At 32.6% G+C, this 24,556-nt stretch overlaps 1 protein-coding gene across 1 annotated transcript in view; it reads right to left on the bottom strand.

Annotated features, from left to right (window-relative positions):
• Window positions 1-24,556, bottom strand: part of LOC129228626 (hemicentin-1-like) — a 217,860-nt gene that overhangs the window by 38,043 nt on the left and 155,261 nt on the right. Inside the window, exons 53-56 of the mRNA XM_054863307.1 lie at window positions 20,959-21,106; window positions 17,761-17,909; window positions 15,769-15,900; window positions 4,777-4,941 (exon numbers count right to left, since the gene is read on the bottom strand). Of these exons, the coding sequence (XP_054719282.1) occupies window positions 4,777-4,941; window positions 15,769-15,900; window positions 17,761-17,909; window positions 20,959-21,106 (594 nt within the window). The remainder of the gene's footprint in view (window positions 1-4,776; window positions 4,942-15,768; window positions 15,901-17,760; window positions 17,910-20,958; window positions 21,107-24,556) is intronic.

The raw sequence follows: 24,556 nt of genomic DNA, 5'->3' as shown, positions 1-24,556 counted from the left end.
CTCCACTGTTTAGCAGAAAATACATGCCTACGGTGTCTCCCCAGTTTTGCAGATACAAAATTTCCTTCTCCCTATTTTTCAGTTTCAGTCACACATTTTGATATTTGTAAGGAGGGGAGGACATTTTAAATGTCGGCGAAACTGGAGATAAACTAAGCCTGCACTATGTATGCTCCGCAATCAACATTTAAACATTTCTCAAACGTTTCTTTTTTCATTAAGTTTGTTTTCTTTTCATTTTTTGGATTGAAATGTAAATGCTGAATTGAGCTGTAGTAGCTTTATGCACAGAGAAAAAATGTGTTTTATTATGCGTATTATGTCCAGTATCCGACAAACATTATAAAATTTTAGGTAAATGACAAATTAAAAAAAAAAATAAAGCCCCAAAAAAGTTCTTACCTTGAACTATTATTCAAAATACACATTTTTTTTAAAGCCTCAGATATTTCAAGGAAAAAAATCAATCTTAAAATTAAAAGAATAGATCCTTTTATTTAGTTTAGAGTGCTTTTAAAAGACATTAATATACCACAACTGTACACTTGAGCGTAGAATACATTCTGTTTTCATGTAAATTCATTAATTTCATGTAAATTTCTGACCTAAACTGGAGGTCAAATTAATAGTCAAATTCTTCAATTATGAATGAAATCTCAAACCATCAACTTATTTGATTTTTTAAAAATGAATTTAGAGATATGCTGGACGATGTTAATACGTTGTCCAGAAAAAAAGGAGAAAAATAAATAAATAAAGAAAAAAAAAAACGTGCATGATTGAAAATTCCAAATTTTATAAGTCAATATTATTTTATTTGTAAAATATCATTTTACTTGAAATTAGTAGGACAGCAGAAAGAGAAGGAATTTACTGGACTAAAAATCAGAGTTCGGAATATTTTTTTTTCGTTCTTAAGAAATTTTTACCAAGATATTTTTTCACTCACATGGGATTTGTCGGACCCGGATAATAACCTTGTAATGCAAATACATAAACTAAAAATATCGCAACGTAACTCTTTTCAACCAAAAATTTTGCATATTCATATTCGGGGAAAATTTATGTACGATCACTGAGCAGACATATTTATTTACTTGGCTGTTGCACCAGAATCCTCATTTGAACGTCATTCGTAACGGAGTGGGGAAGGTGGGAGGGGGATAGGGTGAAGGAAATGGTATATACTCAATGCAAATTGTTCAGTAAAACACTAAAAAAGCACGCTTACTTATATGAAGTTCATTTCTTTCAAAAAGCCGGGGGTTGGGGAATTGCCCCCAACCTGCCCGTCTAAATGACGATAACCTGCGTTTTTCCCCGTTTCATTTGAACACTCGAAAACCCTGCAGTGGTACTATTTCAATTTTCCTGGGTTTCTTTACATATAATCATTAAATATGTTTTTACTATATCATGCACCAAACACCAGCTTAAAAAAAAATTATTTACGAGCTTGTTTACTGCTCAGACTGTCCTACATAATTGTTCTAATTTGAAGAATAAATAAAATTAAAACGATTCGGAGGAAGTTTATACTCAATGATATTACTGCCTTGTACAGTAGGATGGTTCGAAAATATCGACTTCTTTATTTTGGAATCGCGTTACTTCTCAAAAGTTGTAGTTTGGTATCCTCAATTGAGGAAAAATAATGAAAAATTTCTAAGTTGACATCTTCAGTTCGCGTATGAGTCTGAAAGTTGATATGAATATGCTAAAAACTGAATATTAAAAAAAAATTATAAATATATAGCGTAGTTTGAACCTAAAAAAATATTTTATAGCTTTTATATAAAATTTTTCGTTTGCGCATACGCCTGAAATTGGGTTAAAATCTCCTGCCCAATCTAAGGCGTATGCGCGAACTAAAGATCTTATATAAAAATTATAAATATTTTTTAGGTTAAACTACGCTACATACTGACAATTTATGGGTGTTGCATAATGAAAAAATGCAAAAAAAAAAAAAAAAAAAAAAAAAAAAAAAAAAAAAAAAACTAATTTTATTATTTTCTGAAAATTTCAATGTTTAACATATGTTTTCAAACTTTCAGCCTCATGCGCTAACTGAAGATGTCAACTTAGATTTTTTTTATTATTTTTCCCCAATTGAGGATATCAAACTAAAACTTCAGAGAAGTAACGCGATTCCGAAATAAAGAAATCGATTTTTCCGAACCACCCTAATGTTTAGTAGAACCTCGTTTATCTGCCCCAGAATTCCCGGATCTCCGGCAAATCCAGATCAAATTCACTGTAAAAAAATTCCGAAACGTTACTGGTTATTTCCGTGGAACGTTTCGTGATTTCAGAGGTTTTCACCTATTTCCCCAAAAAATCAAGTATCTTCGCAAAAGAGTTTCCTGAATTGCTAAAAGATGCACGCATGCAGACCTTGCACTGGTGTGAAAAATATTTTTTGCTACCAGTTTAAATATTGACGGAGCGTGTTTATTAAGTGTATCGGCTTTAGAATGCTTACAGCCCGTCCGGATTGATTAAGACTTTCAATGGGAGCAAATAAGTCACTGGTTAGCTACAGCTTTGCGAGACAGGAATTGCAGGCAAGAAATATGTTTGGTTCTTGCTTGCAATTTTCGCGTAGCTTGGTCGTGGTTGCTCTAATATTTCTGGAGCTTTCTTGGTAAATCAGGAAGGTTCTAATCAAATAAATTAAACCTATTTAATTTTTCTAGATAGTTCACGACTGGCTTTAATAGGGGATATTTCTTAATATTTCAGAAAGATTTCTGACTTTTATCAGGAAACGTTCCTGGTTTTTGTAAGATATGTTACTGATTGAAATTGGGCACATCAGCTGCCTATTATTTTCCAGGAACGTTTCTGAATCGTGTTTATAGTGTTTATAGAGTTTCTACAAAAAAATATAGTCACTTAAATAATAATTCTGAATTATGATAGTAAGAACAAAAATATAAATGCGAAAAATATTATCTCTTTAATTTTGATTAAATGTTCGATTCCTGCATAGGTCATGTTAATTAACAACATATGGTGTATTTGGAATGATCAAGCACTGTGAAAACGATTCAAAAACGTTCCTGGAAAATAATAGGCAACTGATGTGCCCCATTTTTGCCAGTAATATATCTTGCAAAAACTAGGAACATTTTCCACGAAAAGTCAGTAACTTTTATGAAATTTTCATTGAAACTTTCTGAAAAATTGGGAAATCTCCCCTGCTAAAGCGAGCCATGTCTCAGAAACTTTCTAGAAAAAATAAGTAGGATTAACGTAATTTAATAAAACTTGCCTGTTTTAAAGAATTCTTTAGAAGCATTAGAGCAGCCATGGCAAAAGCAATGCGGGAATTGTAAGCAAGAACACATTGCTTGCCTTGCAAAGCTGCAGCTATCCAGCGGCTTATTCGCTCCCACTGGGGACTTAATCAATCTGGACGGACCGTAATTGAACCTACGCCGATACACTTGATAAACGCGCTCATTTAATCTTTAAACTGGTAGCTAAAAATACTTTTCACAACAGTGAAAAATCTGCATTCATGTAACTTGAAGCAATTTAGGAAACTTTTTTTGCGAAGATACTTGATTTTACGGGGGAATAGGTAAAAACCTATGAAATCCCGAGACGTTCCACGGAAAAAAACAGTAATGTTTCGGATTTTTTTTTACAGTGCAAGTAACATTTTTGTTTTCTAATGTGGTTTGCTTATTATCCAAATTATCCAGAATTTCGTTTATCCGGATTGCCTCTAGTCCCAGTTAGTCCGAATAAACGAGACTGTAATATTCTTTTAAGCAAGAGCGCAACTATTTGGCTTATTATATTGTTCATTATTGCACTTTTCCTCTGTCAACCGAAAAATTATATTACATAGAAATGTTGCTTTACATTTGACATAAGAGAAAAAAATGTATATTTTTTTTAGAAAAACGATTTACATTTTATGAACAAAACTGAGATGTTTCTCACCCATCTGAACTCGTTGCAATTTAAGCTGTATTTTTCCATTCGTATTCAACCTTAAAAAATCGAAATATTTTGAATATTATTATTATTTTTTTTTTTGTTTAAAAGAACTACAGTTAAGCTAATTTTCTTTTATTTTCCGCTAGCGGTACCCGCACAGCTTGGCCCGTTAGTGGAAAATTAAAAAGGTCATTTGGTTCGCCATATTTACAAAAAAAAAAAAAAAAGGTGATGAATTTCTCTCCAATTTGCTATGTTAATTGCTCGACCATGTTATGGTAGTTTGATCATTCACGTTGTTGATAATTTGCTCGTTCACGCTATGATAATTTGCTCTTCTATGTTATGATTATTTGCTCGGTAAAGTGTTCTTAAAATTGGAATAGAAGAAGAACAAAATCGAATTTTTGCAAAATCGTTTAGAGGTGCACATCCCTACGCTACTAACTAATTTTGTGCTAAACTTCATGAAAATCGGCCGAACGGTCTAGGCGCTATGCGCGTCACAGAAATCCTGACAAATATCCAGACTCTTTCAGCTTTATTAATAGTAAAGATTAAGAAAATCGTTTTTATATGATAACAAAATAATCATTTTGTAGGTGCATATATTATCAATTTGTACGTTTGTTGAATCGTTAATTTTTATCAAGTTTTTCGATATATCACGCTTTTTTTCTGTCTCCCGACAAGTGCGATATAACAAGGTGTTACTGTAGCTAGAAATTAAAAAAAAAAAAAAAAAACTGAGCTGTGGCTTTGTACTTTACAAAAAGGAAGAAAAAAAGCAATTCATATGGAAAAAACAAAAGATAAGAAAACCTTCTTCTCCAGTGACGAACTTGAGAATGTCAGATGGTTGCCCCTGTCCAATCTCATTCTCGCCCAGGACCGTCACGGCGTACGGAGTACCCGGCTGTAAGTTCTTCAACAGAACTGTTGTTTGGCTGTTTGGAACAGTTTCCTCCAAGAGACGGTGAGGTCCTCCTGTTATTTCAAAAATAAATCAGTGTTTTAATTTGATACATTATTAATACGATATCATTGGCAGGAAATATAATTTAAAAAGTCTACAAATTTTTGTGTGTGCATAAATGAAAGATGGATAAGAATTCTTTTCTTTTTCTACTGGTGAAAAACTAGATTTTAATGATTTTGGTGCGCGGAAAAAACATAGATAATGACTATTCTGAAAACGTTGAAATAATTCAAGTACATCAAGCACGGATCTAGGGGTTGATCATGGGGGAACATTAGGGTGGTACAAAAGCTAAAAAGTTTTTTCAGCTAGAGTCCAGGACACACCCTATTTTTTTAGACTTACTAATAGTATTATGATGTAAAAATTTTAGCTTCTTACTCAAATTTTAAGAGGGTGCTCAGTGACCTCTTAATTTAACATAAGCCGTAGCGCAGAAAATGTCACACATTTAGAAACACTTAATTTCCCCAACTGTTTTTTTTTGTAAATAGTTATTTCATTGCAATGTATATGCACATTACTACAGTGGTGGACAAAATTATAGACTCAATTTTTTTTTCTTCTGTTTCAATTATAACATGACTCAGTTTAAATTATTTTCATTGAAGTGAATATGAATAGTTGAAGAAATAGTTCTAAAATTAGTACATCTTATCAATTAAATTTAAAAATTCATGAAATCAGAAACTTTGCAAATTTAATATTTTATCATTACGTGAAACCTGGACAAAAGTATAAACGCAAAGGTAAAAAATCCAGGATTACGAGAAAGTTTCGTTCGAAAATGTTAATTTAACGCCATAGAATGAATAAATGTTGCCATCAGTGATTGCTAAAAGTTTTGTTTTTGGAAATTAATGAAAAACATATAAATGCACCGCTGGACAAAATTATAAACTCAATTTTTTTTCCTCCATTTTTTTCAGTCATGATTTAACTCGGTTAATTTTTTTTTCCAGTAAAGATAAATAACTGACTAAATAGTGATAAAAATTCAGTATAACTCATAACCTTCATAAAATAAATAATTTAATTAAAAAAATTCTCAACTTTAATATCTTAATTCGCAACTCCAATAAACTATAGGGGCGCAGGGCTCTTGCGCCATAAAAAATAAACAAACCAACCAACTATAGGGGCGCTGCAGCCACTGTCTAATGGCGGATGAAAAAGGTAAAACAAACAGATGCCGTAACTTTATAACTTGCTTTGAAGCTTAATGAATGACAGTAATATTTCATCGTGCTTGTGGGAAATTTTCTTTTCGATTCCTCTGAAATTACATTACACCATAAACTCTCTGAAGCCTGTAATTTTCTCCAAAGAAAACACGTGGAACGGAATGTTTACCTTTTTCTTTAGTATTGTTCACCGCAAGGTAGCGTATTCGAGCTCTGGAGTTGCGAAAAACACATGAAACCTGGACAAAAGTATCAACTCAAAAGTAAGAAACTCTGAACTTTGGTAGAATTTTATTTTTAGAATTTTGAAATGCCTCGAGGTTTAAAACTTACAGAGCAACAAGTAGGAAAAATTATGGCCTACAGAGATGCTGGTAAAACCCAGCGCCAATTTGCCAATGTAGTTAAATGCTCCCAAGGAGCAGTAAAAAATGTACTGAAGGATCCCCCAAGTAATGGAAAAAGAAAAAGGATGGGGAGGCATTTGAAACTGAGAGAGATTGAAGATGTATTTTACGCGCAGCATCAAACACTGGAGCTTCTTCCAGCAAAATTCTGAAGACTTTAAAACTCAAGGTGAGCTCTAGGACAGTTAGAAGAGTTCTACAACAAGCTCAGAATATGAAGTGGAGGAAAATGAAAACACAGCCAAAGCTGGAGGTTCGGCATATTATTGAAAGATTTCAATTTGCACAGAGACATATGTCTTGGAAAAAAATGTGGAATTCAGTTGTTTGCTCCGATGAAAAATATTCAACTTGGATGATCCAGATGGTTTAAGATACTATTGGCATGACATTAGAAAAAAAGAACAACACATATTTAGCTGAAACTTTGGTGGAGGTTCTGTAATGGTTTGGGCTGGTTTCTCTCAGCATGGTAAAGCAGGATTGGCGTTTCTCAATGGAAGACAGAACGCTGAAGATTACCAATTAATACTGGAAGATCATCTCTTACCTTTTGCTCATCTGATTCCTGTAGGTAACGGGTTATTTTAGCAAGATAACGCGAGTGTACACACAGCGAAATGTACAAAAGTATGGTTCAAGCGTTGGGGTATCAGTTATCAAATGACCAGCTCGTAGTCCGGATCTTATTCCGATTCAAAATCTTTGGGGGACCATGGTTCGCAAAGTTGATCATGATGGGCACCAGTACCAAACCACAGAGGAATTAAAAAGGGCAATACTTTCAGCATGGAACCATATGCCACTGCAGCTGTTGGAAACTCTTTTGAAATCTATGCCTAGCCGCATATTCGAGGTAATTCAGAAAAATGGTGGCCCAAATCGTTTTTAAAAATTAGTAGTTTACACTGATGGCTAGATTTAATGCAGTGTTAATTTTTAAAACATTTCAAATATTGATTTTTTTTTTTCAATTTGTCCACGTTAATAGCAAAATTACATTTTCATAAATCTCTGCTTTGTTTTGCTAAAGTAATTGCAAATGTAACTTAATTAAACTCATTTTTTTTTGTCAGCTTATAATTATCGTAAGTTTGTAATTTTGTAATTCAGCATTGGTTCATTTTTGGATATTGAATTATTAAGTATTTGAATCAAATTCTACCAAACTTCAGCGTTTCTTACTTTTGAGTTAATACTTTTGTCCACGCTTTATGTGTTATGAAGATATTAAAGTTAAGAATTGTTTTAATTAAATTATTTATTTTATAAATTTTATGAGTTATACTGAGTTTAGGACTATTAAGTCAGTTATTTATCTTAACTGGAGCAAAAAAAAAAAAAAAAAACTGAGTTAAATTATGATTGAAAAAATGGAAAAAAAAAAAGAGTTTATAATTTTGTCCAGCGGTGCATTTATATGTTTCTCATTAATTTCCAAAAACAAAACTTTTAGCAATCACTGATGGCAACATTTATTCATTCTATGGCGTTAAATTAACATTTTCGAACGAAACTTTCTCGTAATCTTGCATTTTTCACCTTTGAGTTTATACTTATGTCCAGGTTTCACGTAATGATAAAATATTAAATTTGCAAAGTTTCTAATTTCATGAACTTTTTAATTTAATTGATGAGATGTACTAATTTTAGAACTATTTCTTCAACTATTCATATTCACTTCAATGAAAATAATTTAAACTGAGTCTTGTTATAATTGAAACACAAGAAAAAAAAATTGAGTCTATAATTTTGTCCACCACTGTAGTGTATATTATAATATGCAGTATTGATTTTTTAGTTCAACGTATTTTTTAACCCTCTTCTCATACTCATGACGTTTGGGGGAGGGAGTTGAGCACCTTCTTTCAGTTGAAATAAGAAGCTAAAATTCTTCCAGTATATTATTATCCACAAGTTTAGAAATACTGAGAGATGTCCTGTTATCCAGAAGGTTTTTTTTTACATGTATTTTTGAACCACCCTAGGATACATGACCCATCCTTTTAATGCAATCAATTCAAAGATAGCCTAAAAATACATTTTAGCAATTTTAACTTTGAGAAATAACCGTTTGAGAGATTCAGACCTATGTGTACACGAATATTACACTCACGACTCCAATATCCGGCAATAGTAATAATGATCCCTTCCAAAGCCAGAAGCTGCATACGCCCTTAAAGTAAGTAAAAATGAACTTTTAATCTCAGCAATTTCTTTTTAATAACAGATATGTAAGCTGCGAGAACTAACTAGAAATAAAATATCACATTATGATGGTGCGTATAGTTAAACTTAATGTAATGGGATCAACATCCAACTCTCTTTACTGATAATAAAGAAATAGGAAACTTAGCCGCAACTGTAGTATAAGAAATTACTGTAACATTATTATTTGAAACATTAATCCCAACAAAACGTAAATGTGAAAAAGAAGTCAAGTTCGGTTGAAATGAGGTGCGGGAAAGACGGTGTCACCGACAAAAAAAGTTCAGATCTAAACAGTTACCAAGTTCCATAGCAGTTCCTCATAGAAGTTGGATTTTCCCATGATCTTCAATTCATTTAGAAAACAATTTTTTACTTGCTTTGATTATGGATTTTAAACTTGCGGCAAGTTTTAGTCATCACTTTTTTTTTCAAACTTGCCAAGTTTTAAATCCAATATCAAAGAAAGTAGAAAATTGTTTTCTAAATGAATTGAAGAACATGGGAAAATCCAACTTCTATGAGGAACTGCTATGGAACTTGGTAACTGTTTAGATCTGAACTTTTTTTTGTCGGTGACACCGTCTTTCCCGCACCTCATTTCAACCGAACTTGGCTTCTTTTTCACATTTATGTTTTGTTGGGATACCATTACTTTTTGAAAAGTTAAATCAAAGGTTATGTTCTAATTTAGACAGTTATAACTGCAAAAGCGTATATTACTAATATATGATTTCCTTTTTTCTCCTGCTGTTACGGTGCACTGGCTTGCTGTTTCTTTTTATTAGAAGTTATGAAGTTATTTTGATAACTGGGGACTTGGCGCGATCGCCAATTTTGGGCAATAATCATCCGTTTTTCCATTTATCATTAAGGCCAACGTACATTAGCTCTTGGTTTTGGCTTTCTCAAATTTGTCGACAATTAAGAAAATTGCTAGTACTCATCTCAAAATCTGTCAGGAGTTTCCTTATTGTTCGGGGGGATTATCATAACGTAGATCGTAAAATATGCAGAATTTGCGAAAATATTTCTCAATTGTTGAAATTATTGCTGCCATTTTTGCTCCTCCTGTAAAATTTTGCATTTAATTGAGATCTAAAGTTTTTATAAAATTTTAAAGCCGGTTATTTTTGATTTTAAAGGCTTAGCTCTAGATTTGCAATTTTAATTATTTGATGGATCATTTTTCATTTTAGTATTGTTTCAAGCCCTATTTTGGTAAGAAATTAAATTGTTAACTTAAAACTTCAACAACCTTGTTTTTGGCAACGTTTGACAAGCCCATTTGTTTTGATTTATTTGGCGAAATATTTTGCAAATCGCGCGGTGAAGTGATTATGCCGTGATGCTCATAAAAAATAGCACAGTTTTTTGTTATTTTAATGTAGTTTTTTGACTTTTTAGATTTTCCTCTTTACATATGCATGAAAATCTATCTTTATGCCAAATTTCAAGTGTGTGAGACACTTGGAAGTTCGTAAACATTTTGATGAGTGAGTGAGTCAGTGTAAAAAATGACACTTTTCAGATAGCAATAATTCCATAACTATAAGAGATACATTCATGAAATTTAGGATTATAGGTCTGCTAGGCAGCTCTATTAGACATACAAAATTGCAAGCACGTAGATTTAATAGTTATTGAGAAATGAGGGAGTCAAAAGTTGCTCGAAATGGTTCGTGTAAGATACACGCTGGCTGATGTGTCGCCTGATTTCCGAACTTGGCTGACACACTGCCGTGTGTCTAAATAATAACTAGCACCAGATTAAAATTGACGTATACAGCTGGAAAATATGCTGTGAAAATATTCTTGAAAATTCACAATAAGAAGTACTGCCACCGATGTTGTACAGTAGACGCCGGTTAATTGAATCAGTGGTTAATTGAATCAACCGCTTTAATGAATCAAATTGTCAAAAACAGAACAAAATCCAGCTATATTGAATAAGCCGCTTTATTGAATCATCTGGTTTATGGAATCAAAACTGTTTAGAACAAACGTGATTCATATAAGCGGCGGGCACTGTATTTACTTTTCACCCTAAAGTCCTATTTCAGAATAGGGGAGAAATGGCCTACACTGTAAAAAATTCCGAAACGTTACTGAGTATTTCCGTGTAACGTGTCGGGACTTTAATGGTTTTTATCCACTGCCTGGAAAAATCAAGTATCATTGTCAAAACGTTTCTTGAATTGCTACAAGTTGCAAGAGTGCACTCTTCTTACTGGTGTAAAAAATATTTTTAGCTCCCAGTTAAAAGATTAACTTTGCCTACTTATAAAGTGAATCGACTTCAGGTTACTTGAGGCTCGGCCATGCTGATTAAGCTTCTAGAGGAAGCGAAGAAGTATGGAATACGCGGCTTTGCAGGTGAGTAAAATTCGCGATGCTTGCTTGCAATTCTGGCTTAACTTTGGCCGTGCTTGCAATACTGTTTATGGAACTTTCGTAATAAATCAGGAAGGGGCCAAGCTATTAATTATACCTACCAAAATTTACTCTAAAGTTCCAGTGACACGACTGGCTTCAAAAAGGGGAAGATTTCTGAGTTTTTCATTAGGTTTCCGAAATAATTTTAGGAAGGTTACTGAGTATTAGCGGGAAACGTTCATGGTTTTTGCAAGATATGTTACTGGCAGAAATTGGGCACATCAGCTGCCCATTATTTTCCAGGAACGTTTCTGAATCGTTCTTACAGTGTAGTGTGGACTAGGGGTTAGTCTAGACATCTGGAATAATTTTGTTATTTGTTTTCAGAATTTCTCTGTTAATTTATGCATAATGACAACAGCAACATGCACTTCCACGTGTAGTTTCTTAACAACACACTTGATAGTTCAGTAGCAAATTACAAAAGAAAGTTTTCATAGGGGAAAAGTTAATTTTGGATTTTGTTTTAATTATTAGATTACAATTTTTTAATTTATTATTTCAAGTAAAAGTAGATAATATATCATTGATATTCAGTTCTGTTGTACATAGTTTAAATTAATAATTAAAAGGCTTAAAAGAAAACGTTGCCCACGGGGTTATAGTGGACACACGGTGATGGGGATACTGTGGACTCATTCCCACACTAATCCCTTGCAGCTTTGAGTGAGAAAACAATAAGGAGTTAAATATAATATGTTATATGTTATTTGCCTGATTAGATTAATTTTGACAAGTATGCATCAAACTACAGAGGATTTTATGTCCCGTTTTTTTCATACTTTTGGTTTCATTTACAAAATAATATAGATTCTTGTAAAATGATGAGTTCTTTTACAAATGATTTTATTTATAATTCATCATATTACATTTTGGGATTTTATTCTTTACCAATTGCTTCATAAAATGATTTATTGAAAATGATAAAATGACATTTAGAAATGATTCTATGTGTTTTTGCACATTTTAAAGCTTTTTTTTTTTTTACTGAATGAGTTATTTGCTTATTGAAAGGTGATAAATCAATTTACCAAGGAATTCTCTCTCTGTCATTTTCACACATTTTTTTCATTATTATTTTATAATTCAAATTACCAATGACCTAAGATATAATGACTTTGTGTTGATCAAGTTTATGGAAAAAAATAGTGTTTTGCACTATGTTGGACGAGTGGAGGCCGTATATAAATCAACTGATGCATTTCTTCTGGGAAAAATGTGAACAAAATAGTTCTTTGAAGCACAGAAAATTATCATTTTTCCACGTTGGAAAATATGTGTCCCAAATATCGTGAAATGAAAATTGTAGGGAAATTACCATCGCCAGGTGTTGCTAGTAGCACATTATAAAAAAATTCCGAAACGTTACTGATTATTTCCGTGGAACGCTGCGGGATTTCATGGGTTTTCACCTATTTCCCGTAAAATCAAAAATCTTTGGGAAACCGTTTTCTAAATTGCTACAAGTTGCACAAATGTAGACTCCTCAATGGCGTGAAAAATATTTTTCGCTACCAGTTTAAAGACAAATTGAGTGTATTTATTAAGTTTATCGTCTTCAGCTTGTCTACGGTCTATCCAGGTTGACTAAGCTCTCAATGAGAGTTCATGTCTGAATGGGAGTTTACCATGTTCATGGGAAAGATTAAAGGATACACTGTAAAAACGATTCAGAAACGTTCCTGGAAAATAATAGGCAGCTGATGTGCCCAATTTCAACCAGTAACATATCTTGCAAAACCCAGGAACGATTTCCGATAAAAGTCAGTAACCTCTTCTGAAATATTAAGAAATCTCCCCTATTAAAGCCAGTCGTGAACCTTCTTAATAGATTAAATAGGTTTAATTTATTTGATTAGACTCTTCCTGATTTACCAAGACAGCTCCAGAAATGTTAGAGCAACGACGGCCAAGCTACGCGAAAATTGCAAGCAAGACCCACGCATATTCCTTGCCTGCAATTTCTGCCTCGCAAAGCTGTAGCTATCCAGTAACTTATTTGCTCTCATTGGAAGCTTAGTCAATCCGGATGGACCATAAACAATCTAAAGCCGATACACTTAATAAACATGCTCCGTCAATATTTAAACTGGTAGCAAAAAATATTTTTCACACCAGTGCAAGGTCTGATTTGTGCATCTTTTAGAAATTCAGGAAACTTTTTTGCGAAGATACTTGATTTTTTGGGGAAATAGGTGAAAACCTCTGAAATCACGAAACGTTCCACGGAAATAACCAGTAACGTTTCGGAATTTTTTTACAGTGTAATTTCACGAATGTTACTGATTTTTGCAAGTGATGTCATTGGTAGAAATTGGGCGCATGAGTTACTCATTAGTTTCCAAGAAGGTTTCGGAATTGCTTTTACGGTGCATGTTCTACTCTGCATCTCGCATAACATTTAATGTTGATATCTTTAATAATAGTGTAAAGTAGAAAAAAAAATTCTCTTCTGCATTAAAATAGCCCTCTTTCATCTAAATAAAAGTGAATAGCTTTCAAACATTTTAATTTGTCTTTTAAATAGTTTCTTTATTTTTAGACAATTCATTGCTACGAATTAGTATCTTAAACTTTTATTATTAATTAAAATATGCTTTGTTAAGGTTAACATTGGCTAAGGAATCTGCTATTTAGGTTATAAAACTTATTTATTTATGTTTTTAAATCCACTGTTTACATTGCTTAATTAGTATTGTAGCTTTTCCACACTAGCCCCAAGACATGGGGATAGTGTGGACAAAAACAACCTTTTTTGAAAATTTTTTTATTGAATCGGCCAAATGTTTTAATATATCAATTAAAATAAGTGCAAAAGTGCAAATTAATGTTAAAAAATGTAAAATGCATGAAAAACAGTATTTAGTATACCTTTTTTTTTTTCCAAAAATGCAAAATGTGTCCACACTAGCCCTTTTCTTCCCTAACTTTCTACCTTAAAAAAATATAAAAGCAGCTAACTGAAGCTGCGATTATTGACTATTTTTAATAGAATTCACTGCGAGGCTGTCTTTCAGTATTATAAGTACTTCATTTTCTAGCAATATTTATCTTAAAAATTTCCGAGATTTTTGACAGTTTAAAAGCATCTGGTAGAAATGAGTCAAAACTTTGAGGTCAAGTATCTTTAAACACAGTGATGCCAGCAGTTAGGTGTTTAATCCCGACAATGATATGTGAGATTAAATTGTTATTTACAATTGCCTAAACTTAGGAAAAACGAAAATTAAATTAGTCCAAATCTATAGTAATGATAAAATTTTTACTTCATTGCGTAGACAATAAAATGCGATGCAAGCAGCATTTTTACATCATTTATAGCTCAAGTTGACAGTGCTGTTACCCTACACGCTGGAATAATTATCATATGAAACTTTTTGGCTTGAATTACCACAATTTCTTTTAGTTTGGGCATCAAAATAAACTTTAAAGTCAGTTAAATATTGAAAAAAAAAAAATAAATAAAATAACTTATTGATTGATTAATGAATGAGCAGTTAAAGTACATACAGAATTAAAGTACAATTTTCCAAAGAAATGCATCTATAACAAGTCTTTTAAGTCTACTGTAATGACTCTCCTTTTGAGCGAAATATTCGACGCATAGCCACTTGATTGTGAGAGACAGAAGTAAAATAATAGGGTTAGTATACATAACAGGTATGAGATTAAAGCTAATGAATCTGAGTTTCTTGTCTGATGAAACTTCATTGCTGTTTTTAAACAGCTGTTTGTTGTACTGATTAGAAAAATTGTGCTTTATACAGGGTGTCCCAAAACGACCGCATAAACTCTGAACAGTTAGATTTCTCTTTGGGAGTACATAAAGGCTGCCCAAAGAAGCGTTCCTGTACGATCCATAGTTTACACGGGAAAAATTCCGAAAAACAAAGTATGACGTCACTGCCGGTGCAAGGAGAAAACACTTTATTGGACATATCAATAGCAGTGTACAGTTGACTCTCTGTTTAACGACTTCCAAGGGACCACAAAAAATCGTCCTTAAGTAGAAAGCGTCCTTAAATAGAATGCTTTTAGCACTACAGTGGACCATTTGGGACCGTGAAAAGTCGTCGTTAAATAGAGAAAGTCGTTAAATAGAGCGTCGTTAAACAGAGTGCCATACGTGAATTACGTATCAGTATACGTACACTACGTATAACGACAAATACGTGTAATGGTGTTTTAAACGTTATCGTGTGGAAAGATATGCAAATACTGTTGATATGTCCAGTAAATTTTTTTCCTTGCACCAGCAGTGACGTCGTACTTTGTTTTTCGTATTTTTCTCATAAACTATGGATCATACAGGAACATTTCTTTAGGCAGTTTTTACGTACTCCCAACGAGGAATCTAGATGGGCACAGTTTATGCGGCCGTTTTAGGACACTATGTATTAGACGTTTGTAGTGTATTCAAATCAATAGTATTTCGGTAAATATTTTTAATGCACTTTTTGCCTGAGTTTCAATTTTTTTCCCAAACACGCTGTTAAATCTGTAGGTTATTCAGGGCTTGTAGCTGTCAAAAAGGAGGAGCGTCAAATAGCGAACAGAACAGTAAAACACAACGCTTCTGCAAAAACACAATGCAACCTACCTCTGTCTCTCCAATACTGAACGATGTATTTTGTGATGGGGCTATTCCCTGTGTATGGAGCATACCACATGATGCTGGCAGTCCTGCTCCAGACTTCCTTAAGTTTTACGTCTATTGGTTTTGCGGGTACTTCTACAAGGACAAAATATGTGTGAAGATTGGAGGCTTTGCATGTTGATACAAATACAGTTTCTATACAAATAGGTAATTTATAGGGTGAGTCGTACGTTTTGCAAAACCGTTAGAATGTTTAAGCAGTTTTTATCTTTTTAATTCTGAACAGGATTCTGGAAAAATATAATGCATTACCGAGTCCTATGCAGATTACGTTTACTCGACAGCAGTTTCTTAAATTATTGATGAAGCCGAAGTGTTTCGCTGGAAACTAATTGATCACTTTCAGAATTTTTTAATTAAGCAAGCACATTGGAAGAAAAAAAAAGAAACGAAATGCCACATATTATTTTCTGTCTATGCTCCGGGTTTTCGCACGTTTCCACGTGTTTCCTGAGAAAAACAAGTGTATTCCCTAAAAGGTTTTCCATATCGCTACAAATTTCATGAATGCAAACTTCTCACTGGCGTGGAAAAACTTTAGATTCCAGTGTGAAGATATATTCAGCTTTTTTTTTCAATTTTGTTTGTTTCACCTTCAGCTCTGAAACGGACCTTCCAGAGTGACTGAGCATTAAACCAAGGCCAAGTACTTGGATATCGGAACCTTGGATGAATTGCAGCCAAATAAATTTGTTGGCATTCGCTAACTTCGGCCATATTTGATTTGGAAGTTTTCTCTACTAAACAGAAAGAGATGTGCTGTTACTATATAAGTATATCAAATTGTTTTCTATGAGTTCTTGAGTTATTCCAGAAGCATGAATGAATTTTATAGGGAAGGTATATGAGTTCTTAGAAAAATTTCCAGGATACTTTCAGGAAAGTTACTGACTTTCAGCGGAAAATCTTCCCGTTTTTTGATTACTGGCTGAAATTAGGCACTCTAGCTACCCCTTATTTCCCAACTAAATTACCCACTATCTTTCTCCTAAACTTTCAGCGTGTATACCCTCATATTTTTTTAGTTTCTTACAGTATAATTTCTGTAACTTTTACGACTAAAGCCCTGACGGGTGTTTAACAACGATGTTTTTGTCATTTTGAAGATTTTAAGCATAAATAATGCGTATATATTATGACTGATCTCAAATATCAGTGTTAGAAGGTTTCTTTTTAATTTACGAGCATTAAAACCCTTAAGCCTTACTATCCTACCAAAGTATAATAAGGCCTAAGGACTAGGTTTTTAAAAACGTTTAACTGTATGCTTGTTTTCGGCAAAAGTGGCAATTTTTTTGCTAGTTTCTGATAGTAATTGATCTATATGTTTAATTGGGGCCGTGGTAGCCCGATCGGTAGAGTGTCGGATTCGGGGCCGGAGGGTCCTGGGTTCGAACCTCGCTGGTGGAAGACCCACCGTCGTCATTAAAGGGGACTGGGCGACGTTAAATATGCTCGTGGTCTCAATGTCCTCCAAGTGAAACGATACCTCTGGGGGTGCTAGCACCAGGTAGATATTAGCTCCTGCACTAGTTCTAAATTCTCATAAACTGTTCGATCCGGTGATGGTGCTGCCATCTATCGGTATATAAAATAATGGAGGCAAGGCACTTAGTATGCAGTCCTTGACATAAATACAGTTGTAGTCAGTTGTGACTCTGAATAGGAATAGGAATATGTTTAATTAATGTAACAATTTGTTGATTCGGATACATAGCTTTTATTTTATTTCAAATCTCTCTTATTACCCGCACCTACCTTATTTTTAGTGCTGATGATGATTATAAAAGGTTGATTATTATACGCGGCATGCATAAACCAGAAACTCGAATTTTAACATTAGGTTTTGTTTTTTGTTTATTACGTCAATTTAAAAAGTGATGTGGAAAAAACGGCATACATAATTTCTGAAACACAAGTTTCTATTATGCTTACCAATAACGAGGAGCTTGATATTTCTTTCATCTGTGCCATATTCATTCTTTGCTAAGCAACCATAAAGCGCCCCGTCTTTTCTGTCAGCAGTTCGAATTATCAGTTCCGAACTAAGTCCTTTTTCAACATCTCTGTCGAACTTTTCAAGTCTAAATGTAAAAGATTAATGTTTAAAGCATGCGTAAAAAGACACACTAATGTTAATACCAATTTCTAATTCTATATATCAAACGAAAATTCACAACAGGCATAAACCCGTAGACATTATAGTTTTTAGTAACAATGTACTGAGGCAGAACGTTTTAAATAATTTTTGTGTTTGTGTACTGAAGATATAAGGATTCTCGACTGTAGTATGAAGGAACTACAGCTATGCTAAAAACACCAAAACTGTTTTAGAAGTATTGAGTTTTTTTGCATTAATTGGCTAAAGAAATCGATTAAATTAACCGTTAAGTTAAACGGGGAGCTGCTTAAAAATAGAAACTGAAGAAAAATATATGTTTTTGTTTTTTTACTTATACAGCAAATTCCCAGTACATATTGGAAAGACCTTTAGAGCACTTTAATTTATAAAAAGTTTTCCAATTGTTTGAATGTGCGCTAAAATAAATCCAGAATGTGTTCCTCTAAAAGAAACTGCTCTAAAATGTTCTCTAAATCTCTCCCGAATGTGCCCCGATCAGCATACTTGTTATATTTAAACTTGAGAACACATTAGAAAACAGTTTAGGGGCATGTTTCAGAACAGTTTAGGAACACATTTGGGCACACTGGTGAAATCACTGCTTTCTTTCGTAAAAGTATAATTTCAGCAGCTTTGTTAAACTACCAGTCAATGGAACATCTCAAAATGGTGCAACTAGAAATTTTATCGCAATATATCGTGACCGAAAGGAGGATGGCCAGCCTTCTCTGGTCGTAGACCGTCCATTGCCTGGCGGCGATTCAAAGCTGTCCTGCAAGATTGCTGTAAAATGAATAGCAAAAACTACTGATATAATTAAAGAATTAATGTTCGTTTTTCACGAAAAGGCACTTGGCCCTGCCTCCTCGAGCGCAGAGTTCCATTTTACGCAGGGGTGATCGGTAAGCAATCCTCGCGCTTCTAAATGAGACAACATGACAGCCTTAACTTGGGCGTGCATTTTAATGTGCAAAAAAGCCTTTGTGTCCTTTACATCACTTGCTTCACTTGTCTGTTGTCCTTTTAGTTGTTCTTACGTTTTAAAAACTGCTGCTTTAACAACAAAGTGCTATGATCCGAATATACCTTCTGCCGAAAACAGTGAAATAGAATCATCGGATACCAAGTGACGAAGGAGGAGTCAAGTGGAAAACGGACAATACACACAAGTGCTACAAAGTGTTCTAAAAGAAAGTACATGTATCATTGTACAAAAACAGTTCTCAAACGCATCCCCAAAAGCGTTAAAACTGTGTGCTGAACCAAATAAGTGGTCTGAGAAGTGTTCTCAGAAGTGTTTTGAAAGCCGTTCCAAAAAAATTACTTCAAAGTGTTCTAAAAAAGAGGGCAAGTGTCGTTTTCAAAAAGTGTCTGAAGGTTCGCAGAGTAGAATTAAGGATGTAGTTAGAAATATGTACTTCAGGACTTTTGTGTTCCAGGTTGGCGTATGTATTGTACGGCAATACAGTCTGAGAGGATAAAATATGAAAATTAAAAAAAAAAAAGAGTTCGTTTGATTTTTGAAACACTGAAATAAATATAGATTTTTCAAATTTCGGTGTAATAAAAAAACGGAGGTTTTTTTTTTTTGGTGAGGGTTTAACCATTTAGTCTCTCTGGCTAAGTCCCTACACGAGGCAATTTATTTTTAAAATGCAATTATAAGAGTACTATTTTACAAAGTAAAAAAAAATCAGAGTTCGGGATGTAGAACCTCATTTTCTTGAAATGGTCTTTTGACTACATTTTTTTAATTTTATACGCCATCCCTTTGTCCATATTCAACAGTGTTAAATTTTACAAATTATGGGATGATGTATGTGAAAATTTACAAACATTCCACATGGGTAACATTCAATATTAGTACATACAGAAAGAAATAGTACTTTTGATTACACTGAATCATTCGGCGCCAAAGTCTCACATATTTTCAATCTGATCCATGCTCCATACTAGTCATCGCAAGTTTCAGAAATCTAGCCCCCCTCCCTTCGCCCCGTTTTTTAAGAATGTAAACAAAATCTATTAGTTTCTCAAAACCACTTCAAAATAATTTTAGAGCAAACCGAGAACTTCTGGAAGCAACAATTGAAATTTGGCACCAGGAAATAATTATTGAAGTGTTTCAAACCCTTGTAGATTCTTTGCCAATAATATTTTTTTCAGTTTAATTTATTTATTTGTTAGATTTATGCTATGAAGAACGGAAAATTGCGTCTTTATTTCATTTTATTCCCGAGGAACCGAAACGGATTCCGATTTTTGATAACTTCTACAATTATTTTGTGTGCTTTAAAAAAAAAAAAAATAGACAATTACTTTTTCCTAAAAACGTAATAATATCTTGTTTACAAACTAATTTAATGTACTGATATTAAAAACATAAGTTGATACGATCTTGAAACCTTTTTTTTTGCGTGTCCAATCTTGAAAAGATATTAGTAGATCCAGTAAAGTTGAAGTTTTTCTTCGCCGTAGTTGTAGAAAAAATACTATGAAAAAATACTATCATTTAACCTTAAAATACATGATATCGTAAAAAACGCTTTAAAATATTTTTTGCTTCAAATTACGACAAAGATACTTTGAAAAATTAGTTTAATTTAGGTATGACTTATGGTTAAAAAACCACTTGGCAACATTGAACTTCAACTGAAAAAAACAAAAAATAATTTACCATCAAATATCCCATAACATTGATAAAAATTGTAAAAACGCCGTACTATTTAAGTAGTAGTAAAACGTTATTCATCATAGAATTAAAAGTAGGCATTTTCAAGCGCACTAAGCTATAAAAAAGTCTCACATTTGCGAATGCCAAAAAAAGACATTTTTTATTTCCAGTGAATTGATACATTTACAAGTTTAAAATTGATTTAGTGAGTATTTTCTTGGTTATTGCTAACTACAGAATATTTCTTATTAAAGTACTTTAAAAGACTAAATTAGGTATGTTGCCATGCATTTATGGATTAAAAACAACCCAAAGCTTATAATTTTTTCACTCCTACCTCGTGTGCTTCTTGAAATCGATTTCTGCTTTGTCTTTGGTCCACGTGATGCTGAGAGGTTTATCTCCGACCGCTTCGCATTTGAGGGTGGCCGTTTCTCCTCGGCGAACATTTTGGACTTCGAATTTTCCTTTGAAATGGGCCGGAACTAGAAAAGAAACGAGTCTAAATAGTGTGCTTTATATTATTCATTAGAACACACAAAAAAAAAGGCATATGTGAAAAAAGCATCGGAAAGTATGATACAAGGTGAAAATAGTTAGGTTGATGTAAATTGGCTGTATGGAAATTTGGAAGCAAAAATTGTTTTAACATGAGTACGTTGAACAAAGTATGCCAAATATCATTCATTTTTACTTGTGAAAGTCAAAATTAAAAACAAGTACATAAAAATAACAGCAACTCAGCGCAAATTTTAACCGTCATTGTAAAATTACATGAACGTCTTTGTAAAGAAAAGAAAAGGACCAGAAAAAGACCCTCAATATTTTCTAGACGTAAAAAAATTGCTTTTGAAAACATTGTAATAAAAATGTCAGAGTAATAACGACTTTGGATAGTAGAAATAGGAACAATTTTTAAATGTAATTGCATTTACAAATAATGAGCTAAAAAGTACATTTTGACTTTATTCATTATTTTAGTGCACTAAAGTTAACGAGAGGAAAACATTTTAGCGCTCGAAAACGGAATTAAAAAACTACGTAAGAAATATATTGCTGTGGGTTTTATTAAATTCAATTTTCCTCGAAAAAAAATAAATAAAAAAGACGTATAACGATCACTAGTTATCATTGTTGTCTAATTATTACAGAAAAATAATTTATGTTTCGTATGAGAAATATTTATGGCTTAAAAATTTAAAATGATTTTTCACATTACATTCAAAAATAAATATTTTAACAAATAAGCAAATAAACCTACTATTTATCATTGACAGAGACCAAAATTCTAAACTTATTGTTTTAGTGCTTAAAATTTTCATCATTCTAAAATTGTACCCTTATAAAAAGGAAAAATAAGTAAATACAAATAAAAAAAATCGTCATAGGGCATGAAATTTTCAATTTTTAAAATTAATTTCCTATTTTACTTTAAAAAAAGGGTTTAAAAAAAGCCAAAAAAAAAACTAATACGAGATATTTATAGCAATAATATTATTATTCCAAAGTTTGAAAAACGTCATACATTTAAATATTAGTTTATGACTTTAGCCCATGACGTAAAAGTAGGTTACGTGTGAAACAGTTTTTCCAGAACGTTGTGACTTAGAAACTTAACATAAAAAAAGAGAAAATAAAAATAGGGATTAAAAACATCAAAACAACTTACAAAAACAAACTCAAGCTATGCATTGTAACACATTAACTTTTACCTTGGATATTTTTGAACTAGAAGGTAAACTAACGATTGCTTATTTGTTACACGTATTATTCTGGCTGTTGTTATGGCCTTTACTCTCATCTATTCAGTCAGGAAGTCTCAAATAGATAGGGAGAACTATATTTGATGTGTGACTTTTGCTAAATCCCTTGAGTGAAATAATTTTAATTGAATTGAATTGAAATTAAAAAAATACTGTAGTCAGAGATTTCATCGACTAAATTAATAGTGGTTATAAAATTACGTATTTATCCTTACGAATATCTAAAGCAAATTTAAGACTCTAAGTTAAATTAAAATTTAACATTAAACTTTAAACCTTTTTTTTTCTTTTTATTTCTCTGATTTTTGGATTTACAACCTAACTAAAATAACTAATAGTACAGCCGAAGATATAGTCGATGATTGTCTGAACTTGTAGCATTTATAAATCAAAATATCGTTTCTAAATATTTTAATTTGATGTTGGCACACCTTGGTACAAAACATTAAGAGCGTTAAATGAAAAATATCAAATGAGCTCCGGGAAACAAACTGAATAAAATGAAAAAAGCGATATAAATAAAGCAAAAATTTTGCAAAGATTCTTCACTTTTCAACATTAATTCTCATTTATTAACACCCATGTTTTATGAAAACATTTTTCTTTTTGGTTTGAAATAACTTTTAATTTTCCTTATCATGAATATCCCTGTTTTCAAATTAATATCACGTTCTTTCTTTGCATTAAACCATGAAGGATATCAATTTCATACAAATATTTTAATTTTTAAGAAAAAAAAAGTATAGAGTCGAAAAAATAAGAAAGACATAGGAAAAAGCATAATAAATAATCTATAACTAATGTTTATTTTTTTTACTATTGCTAATTCTTTCATTGCTTAAAGACAATATCGGTTACCAAATCAAATTAAAATCAAAAACAACAAATTTTTATTGCACGAAACTTTTAAATTACTGAAGACACGTGTTTCGGCGTTGCAAGGAACACCTTTTTCAATGGTAAACTACGTTATCTGATTCACTGTCCATAGGGCACTACGATATTAAACTAATTTTTGAGCACAGGCTTGTGGCCTGGAATTTATTTCACCTTCTCCAAGGAGGCGGCCCGCTATTGCACTATTTGCTGGATTCGGCCCACTCCCAATGTAAGAGAATAGAAATCGTTCAATATCCATAAGATCACTTCTTTTGCATTAAAAAAGGCGTTCCTTGTATCGCCGTAACACGTGCCTGCAGCAATCGGCAAGTTTTGTGCAATAAAACATTGTTTCTTTTCATTTTACTTTTCTGCACGAATGTATATATTTATTTCTAATCTGTTTCTGAGTGTTTTCAAAACTATCACTTATTATCATACTTACTGGCATCCCTACAGTAAAAATTACTCAAATTGTTCAGATATTTCATCATTTTCTGACGTTTTGAACGATTAATGTTCAATCTATTCAAATCACTAAATTTAAACTTATAGAACTGGTACAGTTGAATATTTACTCATATGAACCACGTAGAAGAAGCAAAGGGATGTAAGTGCCAATCATAAAAATTTGGAAATAACTAGTTCAAATATAATGTCAAATATAGTATATATACTTTCATCTGTTCTGGGGGCAAGTGGTGGCACTAGTAGACCCGGTAGATGCTGCTACACAGCATGATTTAGGAAAAACTTTGGAAAAAAGCCTACCTAGGATTTGAACTTTAAACGCGATTTAAACAAAACTTTAAAACTTCCACTTACATCCCTTTGCCTCTCGCTGTCTCATATGGACTTCAAATATTAGAGTTACAACAAAAAATATTGCAAAAAAAAAAGCAATTTTCAGCTAAGCAGTATTAATCCGGTAAAAATGATTTTTTGCTTCATAATACAAAAAGTATTATAAGTATTATCCAAAATGAATAAATACGCATAGAAAAGCAAACTTCGTGATAAATGATATAATTACTTCTTAAGTCAGTTAATCCAACAACGAAAGAGCTTCTTCGTGCGAAAATAAAAAAGCTAAAAAATCAACTCATTTATAGGTAGTTACTTCTAGTAACCCCCACAAAATTGCCACTTACAACTAGTACTGATACCTTGAAAGAATAGATATATTTTTCCTTAAGGATATTCAGAGCAATGTAAAATTTCCAGTTTCGAATCTAATATTTTCGAAAAACGTTTCGTAATCTCAATACAGAGTGAAGATGTGCCGAGAGAAGA

This window comes from Uloborus diversus, chromosome 8, assembly GCF_026930045.1.
Source record: "Uloborus diversus isolate 005 chromosome 8, Udiv.v.3.1, whole genome shotgun sequence".
NCBI lineage: Eukaryota > Metazoa > Arthropoda > Arachnida > Araneae > Uloboridae > Uloborus > Uloborus diversus.
The sequence above is the reverse complement of the archived record's forward strand: the minus strand, read 5'-3'. Positions and strand labels throughout refer to the sequence as shown.